The sequence below is a fragment of the Pogona vitticeps genome, chromosome 5, assembly GCF_051106095.1.
Source record: "Pogona vitticeps strain Pit_001003342236 chromosome 5, PviZW2.1, whole genome shotgun sequence".
Lineage (NCBI taxonomy): Eukaryota > Metazoa > Chordata > Lepidosauria > Squamata > Agamidae > Pogona > Pogona vitticeps.
In genome coordinates, this window is record NC_135787.1 from 165,432,887 (window position 1) to 165,457,202 (window position 24,316).

General features: G+C 41.7%; 1 protein-coding gene across 1 annotated transcript; it reads left to right on the top strand.

Moving 5' to 3' along the window:
- Window positions 1-1,659: 1,659 nt before the first annotated feature.
- On the top strand, window positions 1,660-18,706 carry ANKRD54 (ankyrin repeat domain 54). Its single transcript, XM_020787724.3, has 8 exons — window positions 1,660-1,991; window positions 4,472-4,519; window positions 7,291-7,389; window positions 8,395-8,466; window positions 9,954-10,001; window positions 10,108-10,232; window positions 13,757-13,864; window positions 16,617-18,706. Exons 1-8 carry the CDS (start codon window positions 1,742-1,744, stop codon window positions 16,689-16,691), a joined length of 825 nt encoding a protein of 274 aa, XP_020643383.3. The 5' UTR covers window positions 1,660-1,741; the 3' UTR covers window positions 16,692-18,706.
- Window positions 18,707-24,316: the final 5,610 nt, after the last annotated feature.

The window sequence follows — 24,316 nt, forward strand, 5'->3', positions numbered from 1 at the left end:
ATGTCAGAGTATTGTTCAAGACTGGGGAATATCTGGCCCTCTAGACCTTTTTGGAGTGTGACTTCCATCACTGCTAGTTGATGGTGAGGGATGATGGAAGATGCAGTCCAGCACAAAAAGGGCCACGTTTTAACACTGCTTTACTTTCAGGACAGGCCATTACATTCTAAATATTTGTGAAAGAACCGTTCATGTTACTGTCACGGGTGATTCACCATCATTGGCGGCCACTACTGGCAATCTTTCCATTTGCTTCTTGGCATTAGATGTATTCAAGGAAAGCTTTATTTTGATTAGTGAGTACAATCAAGGACTAGTCCACATGACTCTCTTAAGGAGCTTCTGGTTACAAACAACAGCTGTAGAATCTATATTCGTGGCAAGAAGGTGGAAATAAATACTAATGTGCATGAGCAAACCAAACCAACCATGTTAGAGGAAGTCTAAGTACTATCACACTTTAGGATTAGTAGATTTATTTCATAGGGTGTTTTTATGAATTGCAAACCCCTTCAGACACAAAATTGAAATATTTAGCCCCAGGTTTATATATAATAAAATATTTTGGGGGTGGGGACTCAAAGATGATGGATCCAGGTCAACAAAGAGTATTGTTCCAAGACATGCATCATGCTAAAAAAGTATACCAAAGCAAAAAGAGGTGGAAAAGGCAGAAACTAACAAGTGGAGACAATATACACTGAAATAACTTATATTGTTTTTATTGAAATCGATACATTTTCTGTAATTGATAAACTTGACATATTTTTCTTTTATGAAACAAAAATGCCAGTCACTTAATTCCTAGTGGTGATATGAAGTTTTCTGTCCCTTTGACACTTTACCTTGCCTATTATGGCAATTGCGAACACACATTGAGGTCTATGGGAAATGTCACTGCCTCATCCATGGCAATGGGTTGGCTGGCACAGTGCTTCCACCCCCCCCCCAAAAAAGCACTATCTAGATATAGTCTCCACCAAGCTTGTATGTGAGCCTTCTCTGTAAAAACGGAAAGAATACCATTGTTAGGCACTAACATACCAAGAAGCTGCATGTCTTTAGGTCTTCAGAGGCCCCATTGCAAAATTTAGTACAGGGAGAGGAAAGAAACAGAAAAATAAAAAACGAAAAATTCTAGTCAAAACTTGAGGTTTCAGGATCTGTAAAGCAAAATCTCGTGCTAGAGTTGCAGAACCGTCTTCACGGTAGCTCTAGTAAGCTTCATATAATTTTCCTTCTCCATAGAGGTAGATGTGCATCTTGTGAGGGTTTTCGGGGCTACAAAAAAAACACAATTTCGTACTTCGTGAGAAAATGAGGCTGCTCCATCTGACTCGAGGTCTGGACCACAGATTTCCTGCCCCCGTTATTACACCGAGCGTGCTCTACCCCTATACTGTATCCTGGACCCGCACGGAGAACCCTCCTCGCCCCGGGGCAAGCCGGCTGAGGAACTCTCAAGCCACTTTGGTCTCTGTTTATGCTTTCTCGACATTCTTTTTCTGTCACTATTTCTCCCGCCCCCGATCGCTTTCGCCTCCTCCCATTGGCTAAGCGGCGGGCGCCCCTGCGGCGTTCCTGAGTGGATCGGAGAGCTTCCGAAATCGTTTCCCCGCCCCCTTCTGGGGTTTCCCTGGTGACGCGAACGTTCCGCCCCTGTTATCGCGCGCGCGCCCGCCCGTGTCGGGCCCGGTTGACTTGGGACTGGGAGGCACCGTGGGGCTTTTACGCGGCGGGGATGGAAGGCGGCGACCCCGGCGACCCCGGCCCCGCGATCCCGGCGGCGGCGGCGACGGCGGCGAATGTGTTCTCTCTGGCGGGCCTTGGAGCCGCCTTGGGGACCGTGCCGGAAGCGCCGGATCCCGCCTCTTTGGGCTACCTCCAGCTGCCGTGGCAGGGCGAGCACCGCGTGTGCAAGATTGTCGGTCGCCACCGCCGGGCCGCCCGGCTGCACCGCAAGTCGGGGCCCATGGGCAAGGAGATCCACGGTGAGGGGCTGGGTGGGGTGTGGTGGTGGGGGTCCCCCGAAGCGGTCGCCCCTGTTGTCACTCGCGGCGGAAGGTCCACCGCAGACCTTTCCTCTCCCTGCCTGGAAACGCACCATCTGCCCACCTGATGCCTCCGTGCCCACGGGTCTGTCGAGAGACTGGCAGCTTTCCACTCTTTGCAAGGATTTGGACTGCAAGAGTAAATGCCCCGATTGTGGCCACGTTTTACTTGCACGGAAATCCTCAAAGGGGTTCGGAGGGGCTTTTGTCCCAAACAAGGGACTAAGGGAAAGTTTTGATGGGGACTGCAGGCTCTGTGACACTGACACCCAAGTAATTATGCCTAGGACTGGACTTTCATGTTGGTTCATGTGGACAGGTAGTCCCAGAGGTTCGGAAAATTATTTCATCAGGGGAAAAAAATTTCAGACTCTTCCGTATTTTCTGCCTACGCAGGGCACACACTTCACATGCAGACACATCCTCACCCACTTCTGTTTTAGGTTAATAAAGGTCAGGGTGGTGGAGGGGCTGGAGTTTTTCTCTGGTATAAAAGTGTCCTACTGAGTCCCACTCACCAGGATGGGGCATAAGTTTAATTCACAGCCAGAAATGTGATGGAACTGTGATGGTTTGTGTAGCATGTGGAATCTGAGTTTTGCACATTGATATCTGTTGAAAGAGTTGGGTGTGTGTGCAGTGCTGGTTGTTGTCTTGCATATGACTAGGAAGAAGGAAAGAACTGGTATGTATTGAGTATGCATTCTCACAGAGAAATTATAGATATATTTACGTAGAAATAAGACCCACTGTGTTAAATTGCAAGTTATTCCTGGGATTAACCATAAGATTGTGACCAATGTATAGGCCCCAGGGTTGTGACAAATCATTATCTGGCATTCTGGTGTCTAGAGAAGCAGTGATGAAAAAAAAAGCATTCCAGTTTTCTAATGGGGAAAACTGAATAGGAGAAATGTTGCAGAGTGATATTCCTCATGGTCAAGGAAGGCAGACTTCCTCAAACGGGGTCCTTTTACTTGTAGTGTTTTGGACTGTACCTTCCAACAGCCTAGGAGACCTGGAACTGTGGCGATTGATATCCTAAATGGCTGGAGGGCACCAGATTCAAGAAAGAGCGTGAGCTATATGAGAAAGCAATTTGAAGATAAATACACACAGGAAGATTGATTGCATAAATAAATCTAGCTTCCACAACTTCGTTCGTGTGGTACCTCTGTAGCCCAATGTGGGACAAGAGAACCACTGAGATTTTAAAATACTTTTCAAATTCCCAGAATGGTGAGAACAACAGAAACCATTGCTGGGGGAAAGGAGGTCAAGTTTGATGGTGTTTGCACTTTTAACATTTCAGCAACAACAGATGTATATTTCAGCACAGGAGGTGTACACTTGGGAGCACATGGTGTCTGGGAAGTGTTTGAAAACTGTATCTGGAGTGCACGAAATGACTAATTAAAGGTCCCCATCATTAGTAGCAAGGAATGTGCTAGCTAAAGATGTATTATGAGTGTTGGTGTATATATGTAGTTATGCAACACAATACATATGTATTTATCTGTACGTTTAAATGTGTTTGCATAGCATAGGATTCTAACCAATCAGAATGTGGAGTCAGCCAGGCTGCTATATAAGGCAGGTGCCAGTTAGAAGTCTGTCAGATAGGGACAATGACATAGACTAAGATAGGGACATGTACAATCATGTAATAGGACATGTTCAACCATGTAACAGACCTCAGACAGGCTAAACACGCAATAGATATAAAGATAGAGATAATGACATAGACTAAGATAAGGACATGTACAAAAATGGGCTGACAGGAATAATACTGTAGGTAACAGAATTTGGTGGGCCAGATAGGGTTTAAGAATGTGACAGTATTACAATGAGATAATTATTTACTAGAGAATATGTCTGTTAATAAGCCAAAAACATGTATGACAAATACCAAATGCCTAACACTATGAGCTATGTTATACTGTATTTTACGCATGTTTATAAACAGTAAAAGTTATTTGATGTTTTAAACTAGAAAACACAAGTGTTTGTGATTATTTGATTATCATTGTGCTGGCACAAACACATATACGGGAGAACATCAAATTCTGTTCTATAAAAAGTGGTTTTTTTAATCTATGCTCTTCAAGCTGCTGTGTGCAGACTCCTCAAATTAGAGGTTATATATTATTTATTATGACAAAAAGCCAACAGTGTTTTCCTGGGTACAAAATGTTGTACAGTAATGCTCACAGAAGTGCTGTATCTCACAACAGAAGAGCAGGCTTCAGGGGAAACATGCACTGAGCACAGCAAATGAGAAATAAATAAGCACTTGTTTTGCAGAACCTGATTTTTGGTTCTTTTTGTGAAAACTTTAGGAGTCATGGGAATTGAATTGTTCTTGGTTTGTTCAGTTTCCAGTAGGAAGAAAATAATGTTCTCCCCCTTTTCCCCCACAGCTTTGAAAAGATTGAGAGAAGCTGCCAATTCCAATGATTTGGAAACAGGTAATATTGTCTGATTGAGGCCATAGTGTCTACTGCTGTATGGTTTTTATAGAGAGAAAGATTCTGGTGGAGAATATACAGTATATCTTCCAAAAATACTGTATAGTTAGCTAGAATGTGGCTTTCTGCACATTAAAGATAATGCTGTGAACTATAGATTTTCTCTTCAGAACAAGGAAAATCATTGTGTGGAATTAACAGCCTCGTGGCGCAGTGGTTAAAACGCTGTACTGCAGCTAAAACTATGCTCATGACCTGGGGTTCAAATCCCGGGTAGCCGGCTCAAGATTGACTCAGCCTTCCATCCTTCCGAGGTCGGTAAAATGAGTACCCAGCTTGCTGGGGGGGCAATGTGTAGCCTGTATAATTAAAAATTGTAAACCGCCCGGAGAGTGCTTGTAGCACTATGGGGCGGTATATAAGTCCAATAAATAAATAAATAAATAAGTAAATAAATAAATAAGTCCTGAGAATCATATCAGAAGTGTTTTTAAAAGTCTTTGCCATAATTTGAATAAGCCTAGAACAAACCTAGAGACAACCAGGTCTCAACTTTTTTTCATAGTACTGTATCATTGTCTCTTAAGCACATTGATCTTGTGTGCTGCGGTAAATGAGATCAAGCTGCTTCTCAGCCTTGGAGATAACACCCCAAAAGTCACAAAACTGAACATTTTTAGTAGCCTGCTGCGTAAGGAGAGATGGATAACTGTGTTGTAAAAATCTCAACATTAGCCTGAGCTCAGAGAAGAAATACTCGTCTCCACCCATCTTAGAATCATTAAATACAGTGATGCCCCGCTAGACGATTACCTCGCAAAATGAAAATCCGCATGATGATGAGTTTTTGCGATTGCTATAGCGCTTCGCAAAACAGTGTTTCCTATGGGCGATTTTTTTGGGGGGGGACCGATTTTCGCAAGACGACGATTTTGACAGCTAGGTCCGCGACTCGCAAAACGGGTGTTTTCAGGACCAATTTTCGCAAGACAGCAATTTTAACAGCTGATCGGCGCTTTGCAAAACAGTTTCTCTATGGGTGATTTTTGCAAAACGCCAATGATTTGTCCCCATTGGAATGCATTAAACGGATTTCAATGCATTCCAATGGGGAACTGCATTTCGCAAGACGATGTATTCACAAGACAGCAATTTTCACTGAACGAATTAACATCGTCTTGCGGGGCACCACTGTAATAGAGTTGGAAAGGCCCTATAAGACCATCAAGTCAGGCCCCTGCTCAGTGCAGGATTCTAAATCGAAGCAGATCTGACAGATAGTTGTTTAATTTTTCTCTTGAATGCCTTCAGTGTTGGAGTGATCACTGGTACCGTGTTTCCCTGAAAATAAGACAGGGTCTTCTATTAATTTTTGCTCTAAAAAACACATGTTTTATATTTTTCATGTACAACAATCTACATTTATTCAAATACAATCATGTCATCTTGTTCTGGTTGCTGCACAATGCTACACAATGGTGGAGGGCAGGGTTTCATAACTGGGGCTTATTTGGGGGTAGGGCTTATATTACAAGCACCCTGAAATATAGTAGGGCTTATTTTCAGGTTAGGTCTTATTTTAGGGGAAACAACGTACTTCACGGGATTTGGTGACTATACTTCTGTTCATGAGGCTTAAAATATCATTTGCCTTTTTTGCAGCTAGCTACATTTCATTGTTGGCTCACGTATCTCTTGTATCAAAGTCCTTGCATTCACATAAAATGCACATGGGTGGACTTCATGGAAAAAAGCTGAAGCACTTTTCCATTCTGTTCCTTTAATGGGAAGCATTTAAAATTGGTGATAAATCACCACTGTTACTAGACTGAAATAATGATGATCTATGCTTAGCTTTGATGACATCGTGCCATGAAATGCACTTGGTGTTGCGATCTGCTTAAAAATCCTAGTTTTGGAAGTTGATAAAAATTGTGTGGATGGAATTTCAATCTTAGCCTGAAGCTGTTTGGAGCCTTTGTAAGCGTAGATTCTGTTCATGTATGCTTTTTGTGTGTTTTGCAATATCACTTCCACTTATGGTCATAAATAAGGACCCTATGTTGCATTACAATAATTGCTGCTGAAAAAGCCTAACTCTAGCATACATGGCTGTGGAGATTTGTGTTTTTTGACTACAGCTCTCAGACTTCTGATTCCTAGAGAATTCTGGGAACTGTAGTCCAGAAACACAACTCTGCACATCTCTATTCAACACTTAAGCATCAGTGTTGAAAACAGAGGTAAGAATTGTTTGCCCTTTTGATGAGGAATCTTAATCTGAAACAACAGCAACAAAAAGAAAAATTACTTTTGACTTAAAAACACAGCACGTATAATTCAAGAGTCAATGAAACAGATACATAAATCCTAGAGTATTTATCAATAAAGAGATAACATGAGTAATCACAAATAGAATTAAGAAACAATGTGGATAAAATAAGAAGTAACAATTATATGTAGAGGGCCATAAACATAAATCCTCAACATACATGAAGTGGAGAGAGTATCTTTTACAGATGTATATGATTAGCAACTGATCTGTAACAAAATACTGGGCCTTTGTGCCCTTAAGCTAAAGATTCTGTACAAAATGCAGAATAATATTTTTGTTTGTGATTAATCATATGTTACTGTTTCATTTATAAATATCTCCGGGTTTATATTTCTCTTTCCTTGATTCTCGGCTTTACATTAAGGAGACTTCTTGATCTATAGAACATCTCACCTCTGTTAATGTTCTCTTCTCTTGTCTCCCTTGGTGGCATCAGTGCAGCAACTTCTGGACGATGGGGCAGACCCCTGCGCGGCAGACGACAAAGGCCGAACAGCACTGCACTTCGCTTCCTGCAACGGAAACAACCATATTGGTGAGGCCCTTTGAAAAGAGGTTTGGACCCTCGTCCTCCAGCTCTGTATCTTGGGAAGATTACTGATGATTTCTTTCCTTCTAAAAATCTCATACTTCTCACAATCATATCTTTCTTTTCTCACATTTTGTCACATTATCTGCCACTCCTGGCAGGTGGAAGGAAATTGGTCTTAAGTAGCAGGCATGGATAAGTACAGGGATAGTGTGTTGTGAGGTACAGTGATAACTCTTTAGCAATATGGTCTCTTAAAAATATATATCATGGTGTTCTGTAGGAGTGTAAGATGTCTCTGACCCCAGAGCTGTAGCTTTATGTGTGAGCCTGGAATGTAATCCTTGAAATGTCCAATGAAAGCAAGGGTGTAGGATGTGTGTCTCCCTTGGTGTTGCTGAACTGCAACTTCCATCAACTTGAACGAGCACAGCTAATGGTGAAAGATTATGGAAATTGTAGTCCAACAGTATGTGGAGAACTACATTGTTCCCTGTCCTTTAGTAAAAAAAAGACCTTAAAAACCAGGAATGGGAAAGAACTTTAAAATACAGAGAAAGCTTCTGGCCAAACAGGAATAACTCTGACAGGGTTCAGCAGTAAGATGTTTTCTTGTTCTTTGTATTCAAACATGATAGTTTGAAGAGACATAAAGGAAGCTATTTATGTAAGAGAGCCCCATTCCTCCCAAGAAGGGGTGGAGAATATGTAATAAGGTTGGATGTCTGCTCTCATCAGCCTTAAACCATTGGCAATTCTAACAGGGCCTGATCCGTCCTATAACATCTGGAGGGCCATGGGTTCTGTACCTCTTCTCTGCCCCACTTTGCAAAGGAATTGGTTGGGAGGAAAGATGTGGACAAGGGTAGGTCTGCCTTCACCCTTTATTTGCCTCTCTTGGTGACTAACTAAGGTTAGATGGACCTGATTTAATACTTCAGCAATTTTGGTAGGGTTTCTGCATCCAAGGAGGTCAGGAACAAACTTTAGATGGGTCTGTTTGTGTTTTAGTACAGTTGCTTTTGGACCACGGAGCTGATCCAAACCAGAGAGATGGACTGGGGAACACTCCTCTGCATTTAGGTAAGCCTGAAAATGCAGCACTGTGGTCACCTTTTGCTCTGCCCTTGGCTGGGGAACTCCCTGCCTGTTCCCCCCCCCCTTTCCTTCCTTTTTCAAGTAGCAAATTTTGCATTCAGAATACTGAGGGGACTCCTTTAGTTGCAGACTGTCAGGCTAGCGGGTTAGATTAAGTCATTTTGTCTCAGGAAATCTGATGAAAGTTGATGTGCTGTGAGTGAAGATAACATGGCCATCAATGTAGTACAGTGTCTAAGAGAAATAAGTGGGATTCATGAGGTTGCAGGTTCAAATCCTACCTCAGCCATGAACCCACCAGAGTTGCTATCTTTCAGGCTGTGGTAAGATTTCTTGAGATAAATATTCACATTGAACTCCTATGCAATGTATCAGCACTAAGCCGGGTGCTTAAAATGGCTCCCCGCTGTGCTTAGGGATGGATTCCTCGCTATACAGGCAGCAAAAATGGCCGCCGTATGGAGGATCTTTGCTGGACGGTGAGTTTTTACCCCATTGGAACGCATTGAACGGGTTTCAATGCGTTTCAACGGGGTTTTTTATTTCGCTTTACGATGTTTTCGCTTAACGGCGATTTTCCTGGAACGGATTATCGTTTTTAAGCGAGGCACCACTGTACTTGGCCTATTGGTCAGGTTTCTCCTTGCCTTATCAGAAATCTTAAAACAAGGAGCAGTGGACTGGCAGGAAATTGATTTGAAATTGAATCCCTAGCTGAGATTCTTCCAGGCAAGAGATAGTATAAGGAGAACAGTTCCTATCTTCCTTTTTGCTCCTCTTGTGAATTTTCACCTAGCTGGAACAGAATGGCCCAAATTTTCTTGTGTAGCTACATAAATGGTGCAGCTTTTGGAGGTAAACTTCCCCAAGTTTGGAAAACACTGTAGACACTATAAGTTGCATGCCGAGTCACACAAGTCAATTTGCAACTGATAATGTCTGTAGTGATTTCTTAACTTAAGTCAATTCACCTCCAACAGTTACATTAACATAACCAGACAAAGGATTTGGGGTAGTATATTCTAAAGTCTACTTATAACATGCACACAAGCATAGACTGTTTATGTGTACTTGGAAAATTATACAAATCCACCCAATTTGAAGTGTCCATTTAAAACTGAATTGGAAAATATTCAATAGGAAGTCCTATATTCCATCAGAACTCCTCCTTTTTCACTCAATAATTTGTGTTGGAAGCACTGAATTCTTCATTGCACTATTATCCTCATTGTGCAAACATTTCATTGAGATTGAAACATTATTGTTTAAGGCCATCTAGTTATTTAATGGCTAAGGTGAAAAGTAGACTGGGGATTTTCCAGGCGACACTCTTAGAAATTACGTTACACTAGAATCCTTGTGAAGGTGTTCTGTCAGAAACCAACTATTTATACCCTGAGAGGCAGAGCCTATTCCCATTGCTTTATTATAAGGCACAACTTAGTTGTGTGTTTTGTGTTTTCCCTCCCCAGCTGCCTGCACGAACCATGTTCCTGTCATCACCACACTGCTCCGTGGAGGTAAATGTTCTCTTGGCAGATTAAAAAGCTGCCTTAAAAATATAGTATCATAGAGCCTGGCTTAAGTAAACACACATTGTGCTTCCTCCTTATGCACCTCTTGCAGGAGCCCGGGTAGATGCTTTGGATCGAGCTGGAAGGACTCCTCTGCATCTGGCCAAATCCAAGCTAAACATATTACAAGAGGGCCTCTCACAGAGCCTAGAAGCTGTGCGTCTCGAAGTGAAGCAGGTGGGAAAAAACTCTCCCTCCATTTAGCATTGCTTTCTGTATCCCCAGATGGCAGTCGAGTGGAAGAGTGAGTTGCGATACAAAAGGGCTTCGATAACTTAAGAATCATTGTCCCCCAAGTTAAGTGTGAAGCTCTAACCCGTATACAAAGAGAGTTTAGAAATATTATTTTCACGCGCTTTAACTATGAGAATCCATGGCAAGCACAACTACTGACCATGCTGACTGGATAATTCTGGGTGTTAAAGACCAAAAAATTAACTTTATCATTGTCTTGGGGCTGACAGTGCGTTGGGACAGGCATTGGGCTTCAAGAGCTGAAACCCAGCGTGTGGAATAGGCTTCAGGATTTAGACAATAATAATACAGGAAATATATAAGAATGGTCCTGCTGAATGAATCAGCTCAAAAGATTCCTGTGGGGTGTTTTTGATTAAGAATCATCAATTGTCTTGGCCAATTTTAAAATTCATCCGTAATCTATCAGTTCAGTGCTCTGGCAAGAGCAACCTGTCCTTCCTCTGTTAGCTCGCAATGAAAGAAGAGGCAGAAAGAGGTGGAAGAAAAAGCAGTCCCTGCCACTGATAGCTGTGGCCTCACCTACCCCTGGCATGGGGTCCCTAACATCATCACAACAACAAAAAAAGGTTTCACATCTCTGTTTCAGACAGTGAGAAAAATAATCAGGCAGCCAGCTAGGATTTGGAGGAGGCTTTGGTTTTTGTTTTTTATTCTGGTTGTCCTATAGTAATACCATCCCTCTCCAGTGATTTATTTTATTTATTTTATTTTTGCAATAATATATTATCTAGCCCCTATAAGAGGGATGTAGTTATAGAAGAGGTAGGTATGTTAGTCCGTGCATGCATTGTAGGTAAAAGCAAAATAGAAATAAAAAGTAAAAAAAGAAAAAGAAAAAGAAAAACGTAGTGGCACCTTAAATACTAACTTTTCTATTTTTTAATGTGAGCTTTCATGGACAAGTCCAGTTCGTGATGATTTCACCATGTTTTTGTCTTTTTTACTTTTTATTTTGCTTTTACCTGTACTGTAAGAAGAATGGCTTCCATGAGAATTTCCCAGGTTTCTTCTCTATTCTTTCAACCCTGGCTGTTTTCGGAAAGCAGCCATCACTCGCCCCAGCAGCATCTCTCCGTCTTTTGCTGAGAACAAGGTGGGAACCTCCACCCTGCCCCATTTTCCTTTATATAGGCCAATGCTACAGTAACAGGGCATGCAACAAGATTTTCCCTTTCTTTATTTGATATTTATATAGATCCCATTCTTCTCTGAAAATTGGGGCCTGAGGTAGTTCACAACTAGATTTTTAAAAGGCAGAGAGAAAAAAATTACGAAGTTAAAACACTGTTAAATCAATTATAATACAGCTGAGTTGATAACAGTTGAAAAGAACAAAGGTAACATCTGCCCATTCAAAGTCCATTCCTCTGCAGCCAGTCAGCTGCCAAAATGTGCATGAATAAAAAGCTTATGCCTCCTCCCAGAAGGACAGCAAGGAAGGGTTGGGGGAGCAGCCACCAACTAGGCCTGCACTCATGTCTTCAACAACAGTGCCTCTAAGGGGTCACAGATATGGGAGAAGGACATCTCTAAGTTCTCAGAGCCTGAGCAGATTCATGAGAGAGAATATGGTCCTTCAGATATTTAAATCTTTTCTTGAAGGCATGTATGGTACACAAGAATATTTATTTATTTATAATATTTTTACACTGTCTTCTTGAAAAGAACCCAAGGCAGCTTACAACAATGGAAGACAATATTTAAAGTTGAAAACAATGAGAATACAATGGTGATGAACATCATCAAAAAATGATATTTGAAAATTATGAACAAGGAATAAGGAGGCATCTTGCTTCAGTTAACAGGCAATATTAAAGCAAAGATCAAGAAGTATATGAAAAATTTAAAAATGTCGCTGAGAAATGGAGAACACAAAAATAGAAAACACAAGGGTCGCTAGGGATCCAGTAAAAAACAGTAATCCATTACAATCTAAAAATCACACACAGGTAGGATGCCAGGTATAGGATGCCACTGGTGGAGAGAGAGCAGATGTGTGTCTTTAGTGTGCAGCTGTCATGCTTTTATAAAGGACCTGGCAACAAGGCAGCCGATAAGCATGTTCAGGGAACAGGAATAATCCAGGTCTTTCAGGTAGTGCTCTCCAGCAGCTGAGGAAAGTAGGAAAACCATGGCTACCCTATTCTCGGTGTCATCATCCATAGCACTAGCATGCCGCTGTCCAGATAAATGCATGGATGTAATAGGTGGTGTTTCATGGAGCTTTGTGGATACCATGGACCACAAGAAAGACAAATAAGTAGGTCCTAGATCAAACCAAACCTGAAATCTCCTTGGAAGCAAAAATGACTGAACTGAGTTGGAATAGGGTATTGAGTGGCATCATTATTGCTGAGGATTAAAGTATAACCGCAGTTGGCATCATGGCTTTGGGGGTTAGCCCATTGCCATGTCCGTGAGATCTGTGCTCCGTGTAAACATCAGAAGTCTGTCTCCTGGTACTAGGAAGTCTGGGTAAGCAGAACAGGCTAGCTAATCCTCATTTTTCCTATGGCATGGTTCATTCTCAAGGAATTCTTTATCTGTTTTGCAATTTGGTGTATATTTCCCAAAGTACCTCTTTCCTTTCAGTCTGTCTCTCTCCCATCCCACCTGCACCCTTTCAATAAAATAAAACCTTCTCCACATTTGATGTACTTATTGTGTATGGGCAGGGGGAATCGGTCCCAAAATAAAGTCTTGCTCCTTGATCCGCTGCTGAGTTAAATGACTAAGGATTCTTCCCTGCAAGGCTGGTTTTGGCTACGAGGGATAAGAGTTAACTGGGCTTGCCAATCCCAGGGAGAGGATGGCAACTGCCAGGAGGGTCCAGGTTTGGCTCAGATATCTTGGATTGAAGCTTTCAGTTTTTGAAGACTGAATTGGGCTCTTAATGACAGGACATTTTTGAAGTCTCATTAAGTTGCCTTCAGTTGGAAATAGAGATGTAAAATTTCTGAAAATTGCCATTTTCCCCCCAGAAAGAAATGGGGAAAGAATGGAAATTTCTATTTCTCAGTCAATCCAGTCTGGACAGCTTTACATACATACATTGTTTTCCAGGAAAAAACACTTTTTTTCTGGAAAAATTGGAGTTTTTGGAAATTTTGCATCTCTAGTTGGAAATGACTTAACCGCACATAACAAAATAGGGACAACAACTGGTTGGAATGATAATAAATTTGCTTTGGAAAGCATGTTGAGCTGTTTTGTGTAGCAGTGGAAAAATAATGGGATCTGGCCTCATTTAAACCGACATTTTCTGCTTTTTGGTTCTGATATTTAGTATCACGCGATGTTTACATTGTAAAAAATATCCTTAGAAATCTCCTATAGATCTTCAGTTTTGCTTCGGTGCTGGCTGTGTAAGCAAATGTCTGAGCCTCTCCGTTACTTATAGGAAACTAAAAACATGCCGCTACTTCTAATGGTGCTTGTTTCAGATCATCCAGATGTTGCGGGAGTACCTTGACCGCCTTGGGCGTCACGAACAGCGTGAACAGCTGGATGACCTTTGCACAAAGCTACAGATGACTAGTACAAAGGAGCAGGTGAGCAACCAAGGGGAATGTGTCTGTATGTCACATGTAAAGCAGTCTCATGTACCAGGCAGGGAGAGAGATCTTCAGTGGAGTGTCTGTTGTATCCACAGCCCTGTCAGCTCAGAGCAAGCAGGGAGAAAGGTGTTACTGCATATTGTGCTGGTGTACTTTCTTTGCATTTCCTTCCTTTAGAATTAATAAATAACACACATCAGTGAGAATTATTTATTTTCTCTTGCCCTAGGTGGAATATATTGCCGGTAGGTGTGTAAAGAATCTAAAGTTCCTTCAAATAGGATTAAAAGAAGAAAGGGAAGGAGAATAATAAAAATTAGATGCGTTATATAGTGGTTTGCAGTATATTCTATCTAGCGTAGGAGAAAAAATATATACAATATATAGCCTGAGTTTTTGACATGCTGGCTGAAATCCTGTTGCACAACTTTACACTGTGCAGTGAGATGATGTCATCAGCTGTGACTGTGCCATGGACTTTTGGGGGCAATAAAAAATGTCCTACTGTCCCTGCCAAGTTTCTGGGATTCCCTTTCTCCTCGCATAGCCTTTTTAAGAACTGTCATTGGTCCCAGTCCCACCAGTGGTAGTGATTTTCTGGCTTTGAACCATTTCCCCCCTCCCTTTCATGACTTATGAAGGATGTTCCTAGACAAAGGGGAGGGAGGGAGTTCTATGAATTTTTTTTATTGCCCGAAGGTGGCCATGCTACAGCCATGTCTGATGACATCGTCCTTGTTGCATGACAAAAGTGGTGCAGTACAATTTCAGCCATTATTTTTTCTTTTGGAAATTATGTACTTCAGATCTCTCTTGGACATTATATGTTTCTAAACTCTCTCAATAAAAGGAAACTTTAAAATATATGAGACCATTTTGTACAACTCATTCTGCTGAAGAAGTAGAATTCAGTATTCACAAGATGTTTGTGAAATATGCAGTACAGATATCTGAGTTCTCTACAAGAAAAAAAAAGTCTTCCTTGAGGAGGGGATGATCTACTGTCAACATTCTGTGGACTTCCTAGTCTTTTGGGGTCTACTTTATGTACGAGCTAAGAATGAAGTGATTTGTTGGATCTTTAACCTGACAGACCCATTGGAGGAAATTAACTGTTCCAGATCTAAGGTTAGAATATTACGGAGCCTTCTCAGGGCACGGTAGAGCAAGAATCCTGTAGATCAGGAGTGTGTGTCATGTGATCCATATTTCCCTCTCTACATCTCCCTGCTTGGGAGTGGTCAGAAATGAGAACTGCTGTTCCAGAAGTCTCCAAGAGCAGCAGGTGTCCTCCAAAGTGGAGTATAAGATTCTTTTTGGATTTTTTATCTTTTTCTGACCATGGAGAGGAACATTCACAGCATTAGAAGGTTAAGAGTTTCTCCCTCAATATCACACTTTTAACCAAGTGATATGTATTTCACTCTTGCAAAATTCATTTTCGAGAATCCTGAAACAGCGTGTCTGCCATTTGACAACTTGGTAACGAGATACTGCTGAAAAAGGAGGACTCGATGAATCGTCAAATTGAGGAGTATGAAACAGTATTTTTGTAACTCAAGTCTTTATGGTATGTCACCCGCAGAAGACAGATTTCCTCTTTTGGCATATGCTTCTAGCACATATAGCTGGCATACCTCTTTGCCTTCATTTTGGTGTTTACTATGTCGATGCTGGTTCATTTTGTTCAAAGCTGTGACAGTTTTCTCCAAAGCAATCTAATCCATGCCCAGCAATGACCTTCAAAACGACCTTCAACTTCACTTTTGAGGGTGGCATCCACCCACATCTTGTTTGCCCCCTTGCGTATGGATAAATCTGAAGGGGTACTTGCCTTCAGCATGTAAATGCCTGTACAACATAAAATATAACATTGTGAGCATATTCTCATCCTTCACTTGGTATCCAGCAAGGGGCAGAATTCTTTTGAATTCTTTAGAATTTGGGCTCACCATTATGCTGGTACAGGATGTCTGATCCCTCTTACCAAGGTCAGGAGTGGCTAAACAAGACAAACAGTTTGGGGGCATGGTTTGTTTAAAATAAACATGGCAAGATCCAGCACTCTGTTGAGGGACAAACGAGCCAGAATACTGGTTTTAGATGTCATACTAAAACAACCGTAGTCTATAGACATCCATTTATTTAGCCACTCCATCATGCACTGGAGTGGTGGGTCAGCATACTAATTTGTATGCAATAAGCCCGAATTTTGAATAACTTCAAGACACAATTGGTTTGATGTTGGAACTTCCCAAGGCTACATTTCTGGTGAACTTTCAGCAGGTAGCCAAGACTATATTGTTTTGTTTGATACTTGTTTTTTTTAAAAAAAAAACTGGTTTTAAAGCATTGTTCTTGATCCTTTTTTAAAAAACTGGTTTTTAAAAGTTGCCTTAATCTTTTTGTTTGTTTGTTTCTTTAAGTTTTATCTTTTTGCTGTTGCACATGGTTTTGGAGGCCCTTCTGGGCGGAAAAGCAATTGAGAAGTAAAGCACATTAATAATGATGATGATGATGATGATGATGATGATGATGATGATAGTGGTGGTGGTGGTGGTGGTGATGGGATCAGTGGCTGGCTTGCTCCTGGAATATTCATATGATGGTGAATCCTTCATGTGGTATCTAGCCAGAAGCCCAGGTTCTTGTAGCTTATTGTTTTTTTAAAAATCTATCCCTAGAATCTCATGGGACTCCTTTTAGTGTCTGCCTTCTGTACCATGTTATGTTGTTTCTCTGGCAGGTGGATGAAGTGACTGACCTTCTGGCCAGCTTCACCTCGCTCAGCCTGCAGAAGCAAAAGATTGAAAAGAGGTAATGGATGTCTTGCCATCCAGTTGATCAAAGGAAGAGCAGCTAAGACCCATTGGCAAGATTAAAGAAGCCTGCTCCTGCATCACGTTTCAGCAGGCCTCTTCCTTCTGGATCGGTGCCAGACTGTTGGAGTCTGTCAGTGCTTTGGACGCTTCTTTTAGGACAAGAGAGAATCATGAAGAGGCCTCCGGTCTTGGGGCCAGTGGACTAGCTTTTCTCCATCTTATAGGTATCTGGACCATTGCTTTAGTAAATGGGATCAATGTGTTGGAGAGCTGCCCCATTTTAAAGACACTGACCATTTGTAAGGACCTGGCAGATGGGAAATCCAACATGCGTTATGCACATTTGAGGAGATGACAGCTCTTGAGCACATCATGGCACATCGCTTGTCTGCAGTTTGAATTTTTCCTGGTATTTAAGCACATAATTTGCTGAGCATTTGTAGAAATGGTGAGAGGCTCTGTAGCTCTCATTTTTTTAAATGGGTGTGTGTATATTTTAACCTGAGAAAGGGCTGCTGGGCCAGCAAAACTAACTGTGCCCATTGCTGAGATACAAAAGTGAGCATTAATTTCCTGAGGTTCCCACCCCATCCCACCCCTGCTGCAGCAACAGAGGAGGCAAAGACTTTGACAGAGTTCTTCGGTGACTTGGTGGCTATATCTCCTTTCCCACATTTTGTCTCACAAGCAGAAATCAGTAGCTAAGGTAGTCATAAAAGGAGAACTCTACCAGAGGCTGTGCTGGCTTTTCATACTCAGGGAATAGGGAAAGATTATTAAAGAGGTCTCCAGCACTATCTGTCTGCTTGCATAGAAAAAAGTAGCTGTTATATTGCATTGGGATTCCTTGGGGTTGGGACTTGTTGGGAAACCCATTAGGCTAGATTGCAAGGAATCCCTGGATTACTAGTTGCCTATTTCTCATCTTTATCCTCTTCTTACAGCATACGGTTAAGGTTGGTCTCTCAATCTTTGTTCCTTGTTCAGGCAATCTGTCTGTTCCAGAAAACAGGTGGATATAAAATTCCAAGCTGTTGTTGCTTTCTGCAAGAACATGGGTCCAATTTAGCTGTGGCAGCAAGCCAATGTCTACCAAATTTAAATATAATGAAAAATGAGTTTTTAAAATTGGGGATGAAAGCTTTAAATCTCCTCCTTCCATGCAGGAAGGAAGGATGAAGGCAAGCCCAGGGTTCTTGTTACAAATAACAAGCCAAGATTTGTTGCTGCATCAAACCAGGATCTGTCACAATGAAGACCACGAAGGGTATGCTACTGTGAGTGAGGATGGTGGGAGGTGATTTGAACTTTTAGATTGTAGATTTCCATAAAATATTGTCTAGTTTTCAGGATGTCTTTGGACAATTCAACCTGTTTGCCATTCATTTGCTCCCCCCCCCCCCGTCTTGTTCTTGTTCCTTGTCTGATATGGGTGAGCAACTGGCCTTCTGGAAGTTCGTTGGACACCATGAGCCTATTTACACTATGAGAGGCAGAGGATTCTTCCAAGGCAAAGATACAGTTGTTGAGTTATTCCAGCCCATCATACTAAAAGTCCTCAAGAATTCTATTGCCTCAGAGCAACAAATTTTGACTTCAGGCAACCCATGAAGAGGAGCAGGCAGGGAGAGGCTTTATTTAGCAAATCCTTTTCAAGGGCTTGGTGCTCCTTCTGGTGCAAGACTGAAATCCCAGGGCTGTGTTAAGACCTTGAGACAAGTAGGTTATTGTGACTTTTCAAAAGGAATTGTTGCTTTTGTAGCAGATGAGAATAAGTGGATTCCTATCTTCTGATAGAAGACAAAATCCTCGATTTAATGATCCAAACAGCTTTGATAGGCGGACTTTGGTTGGGGAAGGAAGATTAGAGCCAAGTTGACTCTGACCTTATCGGATCTCTTGTGAAGAAGGCCAAGAACTTTATTCCAGCACGTAAGCAGGGTCAGAGGCAATTTGAACTTTTCTGCTGTAAATTCAATAAAATGATGTCTGCTTTCAGGATGTCTTTGGACAATCCTGCCTGCTATTGCCTTGCCTTGCCTTCCTCCTCTTCCTCTTGTTTCCTGTCGTGTATCTGCCTGGGGCCTAGAGATGAACTCAGTGGTTTTTTCACTTGAACAAACAGCACTGAAATAAAGGATGACAGCATCTCATGGCCTTGAGCTTCCAGGCCAAGAGAAGCCTGTAGACCCGAATGCAATTCGCTGCTTTTCTCTTGTGACAGTGCCTTGGATTCCATCGTTGCAAACTCCTGCCTTGTCAAGGACTCTATAAAAATCAGTGTCTCTTCGTTACCCCCTGCTAGTTTACTGGCAGCAGCTTACGCACACGATACCTGGGAAACAGAGTGGCTGTCCAACTAAATCAGATTCTCCGTGTTGAGCTCCTTTGGTGTGCAGCGGGCAAAAGCATTCATTTCTATTTGGAGAAATAGTGAAGTCGGAGGTGGGGGCACTGTCTTCATACTGAAATGGTTGGCCAGGTTGTAAGAAGCGAGAAAGGGCAACATGTAGTAACAGCCTGTTCTGAGACTCAAAGTAGAAGATGTCTCGTATAGGTGTTTCTTTGGGGGGGGGGGAGTTCCAGCAAGCACATTTTAACATTCTGAAAGCTTACTGGAATTTCTTACATGTTGCTGAAGTATGAAAGGGGCAAAATGAGAGGGATAGGTTGCTGCTTAGGATACCTGACCCCCTCCTGAGAATTCATAAGATGCATACAGATGGGAGCTGCATAAACCATGGAAGCACAGGGATGGGCAAGTGTTGAAATACTGCAGTGGGAGGAGAGCTGGTTGCTTCTCTTCGTCTTACAGGCAACCGTCTCTGTGAACAGGATTCTCCCCCCCAATTTATCATCCCAAAGCTTTGCAGCTGTCACCCTGCCATTGTGAACATTTAGTGGGGAAAGGAGACAATCATATGAATGAGGCCTTGGTAGTTTTCAGCTTGCTTAGTAGGATGAGAGCCTGTGGGCAGAGTGGTTTATTAGATAAATTTACATGATTACTCTTATGTATAAAGGGGCACAAGTGGCTCTCCTCTTCATTACTTTAGCCTCAGGCCTTTCACCAATAGGATTGTGCAAGGCGATGGAAATTGGCAGCGTTTCGTAGCCGCAGGGGCACCCTGTCCAAACTGGATTGTCATTTGACCTGGAGCAGTTCAATTAATAATAAAATGTCTTAAATTGATGGAGTTGGAACCTGCTAGTGGTGATCCTTTGCCCTTTGGAGGTGTTATCCGGTCTCCTAATGAATGTCTGAATGTTAGATTGTTTCCTAGCCAACCTTCAAACAAAGTATTCAGCTGTCTGAATGCTTAAATACTTATTCTCCTGTAATTCCTCCGATCAAAATTTTGAGACACAGACCCTGTCTTCTGCCCCACTGATGCTTTCTTTTCTGTGCAAAACATGCTCAACAGTAAGTTTTATGGATGGCCTTCTATATTGAGGAAACAGAGCATTGTGTTGTGAGTGAAGCCAACTTGCACGGGCAAAGCAATGGGATTTCCTAATTAGCAAGGATGCTGTGGCATCTCCTGTGCTCCATCCTACTTCCTTGTTTCCACTGAGCATGGCTGAAGTAGAGCTTGGATGCTAGCTACTACACTGCCTTTTGCCCACTCATTTGAAACATCAACTGAGCATGTATGTATGACTGTTGTGTGGTATATGAGTGGAGATACATGCACACACATAACATACAAAGATGTACAGTACAGATGGGAACAATATAACTGCTTACATTCTGGGGGCTCTACTTGGGGAGGTGGTTATGGAGAATATCATGATTAGTACCTGCACCTCAAAATTTCTTTGGGCATCACTTGTTCTCCATAACTTGGGGCTGCCATTTGTGCTGGTACAGGCCAACATCCATAGAGTTGCTAATTGTGTTAATTAACCAGACTATTTATTATGTACCTTCATTTCTTGTATTTCTTCCTGTGAACTCAAGGAGGTTCATGCAGCTTGCTTTCTTCACACTTCATCATCACAACCACCCTGTGAGGTGGGTCAGGCAGACAGAGTGGCCAACTGACTGTCCAAGGGGTGATGAGTGAATTTAATGGATCAGTCCAGGCTTGAACCAAGATCTTTTCAGACTCCAGCCCCAGACTCTAACCACTATGCCACAATTACTCTGCTTGGGAGTGTCTGGGCTGGCTGATTGCTTAGCTGATGAAAAAAGGGGGGCATTACATGCCTTTTTTTTTTTTTTTTTTGGTAAGCACAGTAACTGAGATCAGCTGAGGACAAGGCACGGCTACTATATCCAATTCTCCCCCAGTTTGCTTTTGGTGACAATGCAATTGCATCAGCTCGGACCACCAAGTTGCTTATCACTCAGGAGGGGGCAAAAAAGGAGAATACTATGCATAGGAGCAGCTGTGTGTTTGTGGAGCAGCTGGTCTCATGAAGAATTTATGTATTTCCAACACTCCATGCAACCCAAAACAAATAGCACCAACTTCTTAGCTACTGAAATATTTATGCCGATGAGCACAATGACTACTAGTCTTTTTGGGAATCAAAATACCTTTCTGTTCTCCTTTCCTGTTGTCTCTGATACAGAAACACACAGGTCTCTAGCTGTGTGTGTTTGTGTAGTTGTCCATTGTCTGACTTTGCCTTTTACCCTGTGGTGTGCAAAGCATTGGATTTATTTTCCCCTTCCATTTCCTACAGATGTGTTTTAAGATCAGTTTCCCATTCCCTAGAATAAACAAGTTCCCCATGGAAGAACAGATCCAAAGCCCACAGAGGAAATACAGTACCGTTTATTACGGTGGATAAATAAGAACTGACTAATACAGCTTTCAGAACATCATCTCTCAATGAGGCTTTTAGCAAATGATTGAGTAAGTAGGCTACTAGGGAGATGGAAAAGCATCACTGATGAAAAAAAGGGTGATGTTAGATACCCACACAGTCATATATACTGTGTTTCCCTGAAAATAAGACATATATTAATTTTTGCTCCAAAAACCGCATTAGGGCTTATTTTTAAGGGATGCTTAATTTTTTTCATGTACAATCTACGTTTATTCAAATACAGTCATACCATCTTCTGGTTGCTGGAAGATGGGCTTCACTTAACTAGGGCTTATTTTTGGAGTAGGGCTTATTTTACAAGCATCCTGAAAAATCATACTAGGGCTTATTTTCATGTTAGGTCTTATTTTCAGGGAAACAGGGTACAGTATATAGATAAATGGAATGAAGTGCTCGAATGAACTGCTAAATACATCTATAATAGTTTTTAGAGGAGATCATAATAGCAGAAGAGTCAACATTATCAACTAATGACAGGTGATGTTGAAAAAGACGCAAGAGTGCAAAGAGCAAGTACAACTGCTCCTATATACAGATAGCGTTCAGACTAATGAGAAAGATATAGAAGAAGATTCCCAAACAATTGCATAGAATGTTTTGCATATGGCAATTGGCTTCATATTATGATTTATTTTCCTTAGAAGTGCACCTTGTTATTTTAATTTTAAAAATACATCTTTTGTTTAAACCAGTAAAAACTCTGCAATGTCTCAACAAATGTAAAGGGCAGTATGTAAGTCTCAGTCGACACACTACATGATTGTTATTATATATTGTAAAGTCTCTTCTGACTTTTGGCAACCCCAATAGTGTTTTTTAAGTATGCATGATGTTCAAGGAGTGGTGTACCATTCTGACAGTGTGGCAGTATTTCAAGGATTACCCAGTAGGTGATAACCAGCAGAGCTTCCCAGAGTGAAGTGAAGATACAAGTATCAAACAATCTTGACAGTAGAATATATGTATTATATACAGGATATGTACAGGTATATACACAGCGTAGTCCTTGTCCAGTTCCAATTGTCATACATGGCAATATCCACAGAGTTACAGAGCTTAAATCGGTGTCAGAGTCCAGTAAATAGTCAAGGTCAATATACCATACAGTCAGTCCGGTTCGCCAGAGTTCCTCTTCTCCCAAGCTCGTAGATACGGCTTCCACAGGATTCTCCAGCACGACGACAACACTCCACGACCATAGCAACACTCACAACAACCCACAATGGTGTCTGCTTGGTCTCCCAGCTATATCCCCATGATTAGCCAATCCTGATAATGTTCATCCTGCTGATACAATCAGCTCAGCTGCATTAACTCATGCTTAGCATTACTTTACAGCTCTGATCCTTACAAAACTTAGATCATATTGCCAAACTGCATTTTACAATTTCATTTCAGGTTTATCCCAAACCTGACACATTGCCATCCCAGTTCCGTTTCCATGGCTCATTGAGGATTCAAATCCAGATTGCCTGGGTCCAAGCCTAACCACCTATCAAGACAAATATTCTTTTCCCATAGTAGCATCAGTTGCCTGGAGAGGACTACTAGCAGAACATAAGTACAGAAGCACCCTTCATCTGATGATCTTTCTTTGAATTCTTAGGCCTGGTATTTACAAATGTTTTAAGGAGATGGAGGTGCATGAATGTGTCTGCAGTCCAGTTTATTTTCCTCTTTATTATTATAGTCACATATTGTGCCTTTCTTTCAGTGAGCTCAACGCATGTTCATTGCTCTCCTCATTCCCATTTTATCCTTAGAAGGCCACAAGATAGCTAGATCAGGCTGAAAGAAGGTAGTTCATACCATCATACAGTCAGTTTTGTGGCTTGGGGGGGCGGAGAAGGGAAATCTAGAATTCACACTTCCCAGGTCCAAGTCCCAAATGCTAAGCAGTACACCATGCTGGCTCTTGGCTATCTCCAAGGTGACTATGGAATTGTATATATGTTCACTTCTATCATTGTGAACTGCCCTGGAACTCATTTTTAATACAGTGTGGCACAGAAGTTTAATAAACAATAAATTAATTGTTGGTCTAACAGTTGGCCTTCATGTCTGAATAACACTTTGGTCCCAGATCTTGACTGAACAACAAGCAGTAGCCACACAACATGTAGTGTAGTTCTTCTGAAGTTAATATTTCAAGTAACGGTTAGAAATGGCATTCATTTGCTTTACCTTGTTAAGGGGAAAAGCAGGTTAAAAATACTTTAAATAAATAAATATTTAGGACATTTGATATATTTCAGTAAATTAACTGTAATATAAGAGTTCCTACCTAAAATTAATAAAGTGTAAAAGAAATTGTGTTGGATTAGGATCAGGAAGCCCTGCATTGGCCACCTAGACATAAAGTTGCTCTCAGGCTGGTCCCCAGGAAACTGATCCAAGCTGAAAGGACTGTTGTTGTTGTTAGGTACCATCATGTTATGTCTAACTTACAGTGATCCCAACAAGGTTTCCAAAGTACACAAGTTGTTCCAGAATTGGATTACCATTGTTATCCCCAGTGAGTTTCCATGACTAAGTAGAGATTGAACCTGAGTCTCCTAGTGGCGCTGCGGGCTAAACCGCAGAAGCCTGTGCTGCAGGATCAGAAGACCAAGCAGTCGTAAGATCGAATCCACGAGACGGAGTGAGTGCTCATCGCTTGTCCCAGCTCCCACCAACCTAGCGGTTCGAAAGCATGCAAATGCAAGTAGATAAATAGGGACCACCTTGATGGGAAGGTAACAGGGTTCCGTGTCTAAGTCGCACTGGCCATGTGACCACGGAAGAT

Excerpts from the sequence above, each read along its gene's own strand:
- ANKRD54 (XM_020787724.3), top strand. The coding sequence starts at position 1,742 with ATGGAAGGCGGCGACCCCGGCGACCCCGGCCCCGCGATCCCGGCGGCG. Across the intron at positions 10,233-13,756 it reads TGCGTCTCGAAGTGAAGCAG|ATCATCCAGATGTTGCGGGA; the intron begins GTGGGAAAAAAC and ends TGCTTGTTTCAG. Across the intron at positions 13,865-16,616 it reads TGACTAGTACAAAGGAGCAG|GTGGATGAAGTGACTGACCT; the intron begins GTGAGCAACCAA and ends TTTCTCTGGCAG.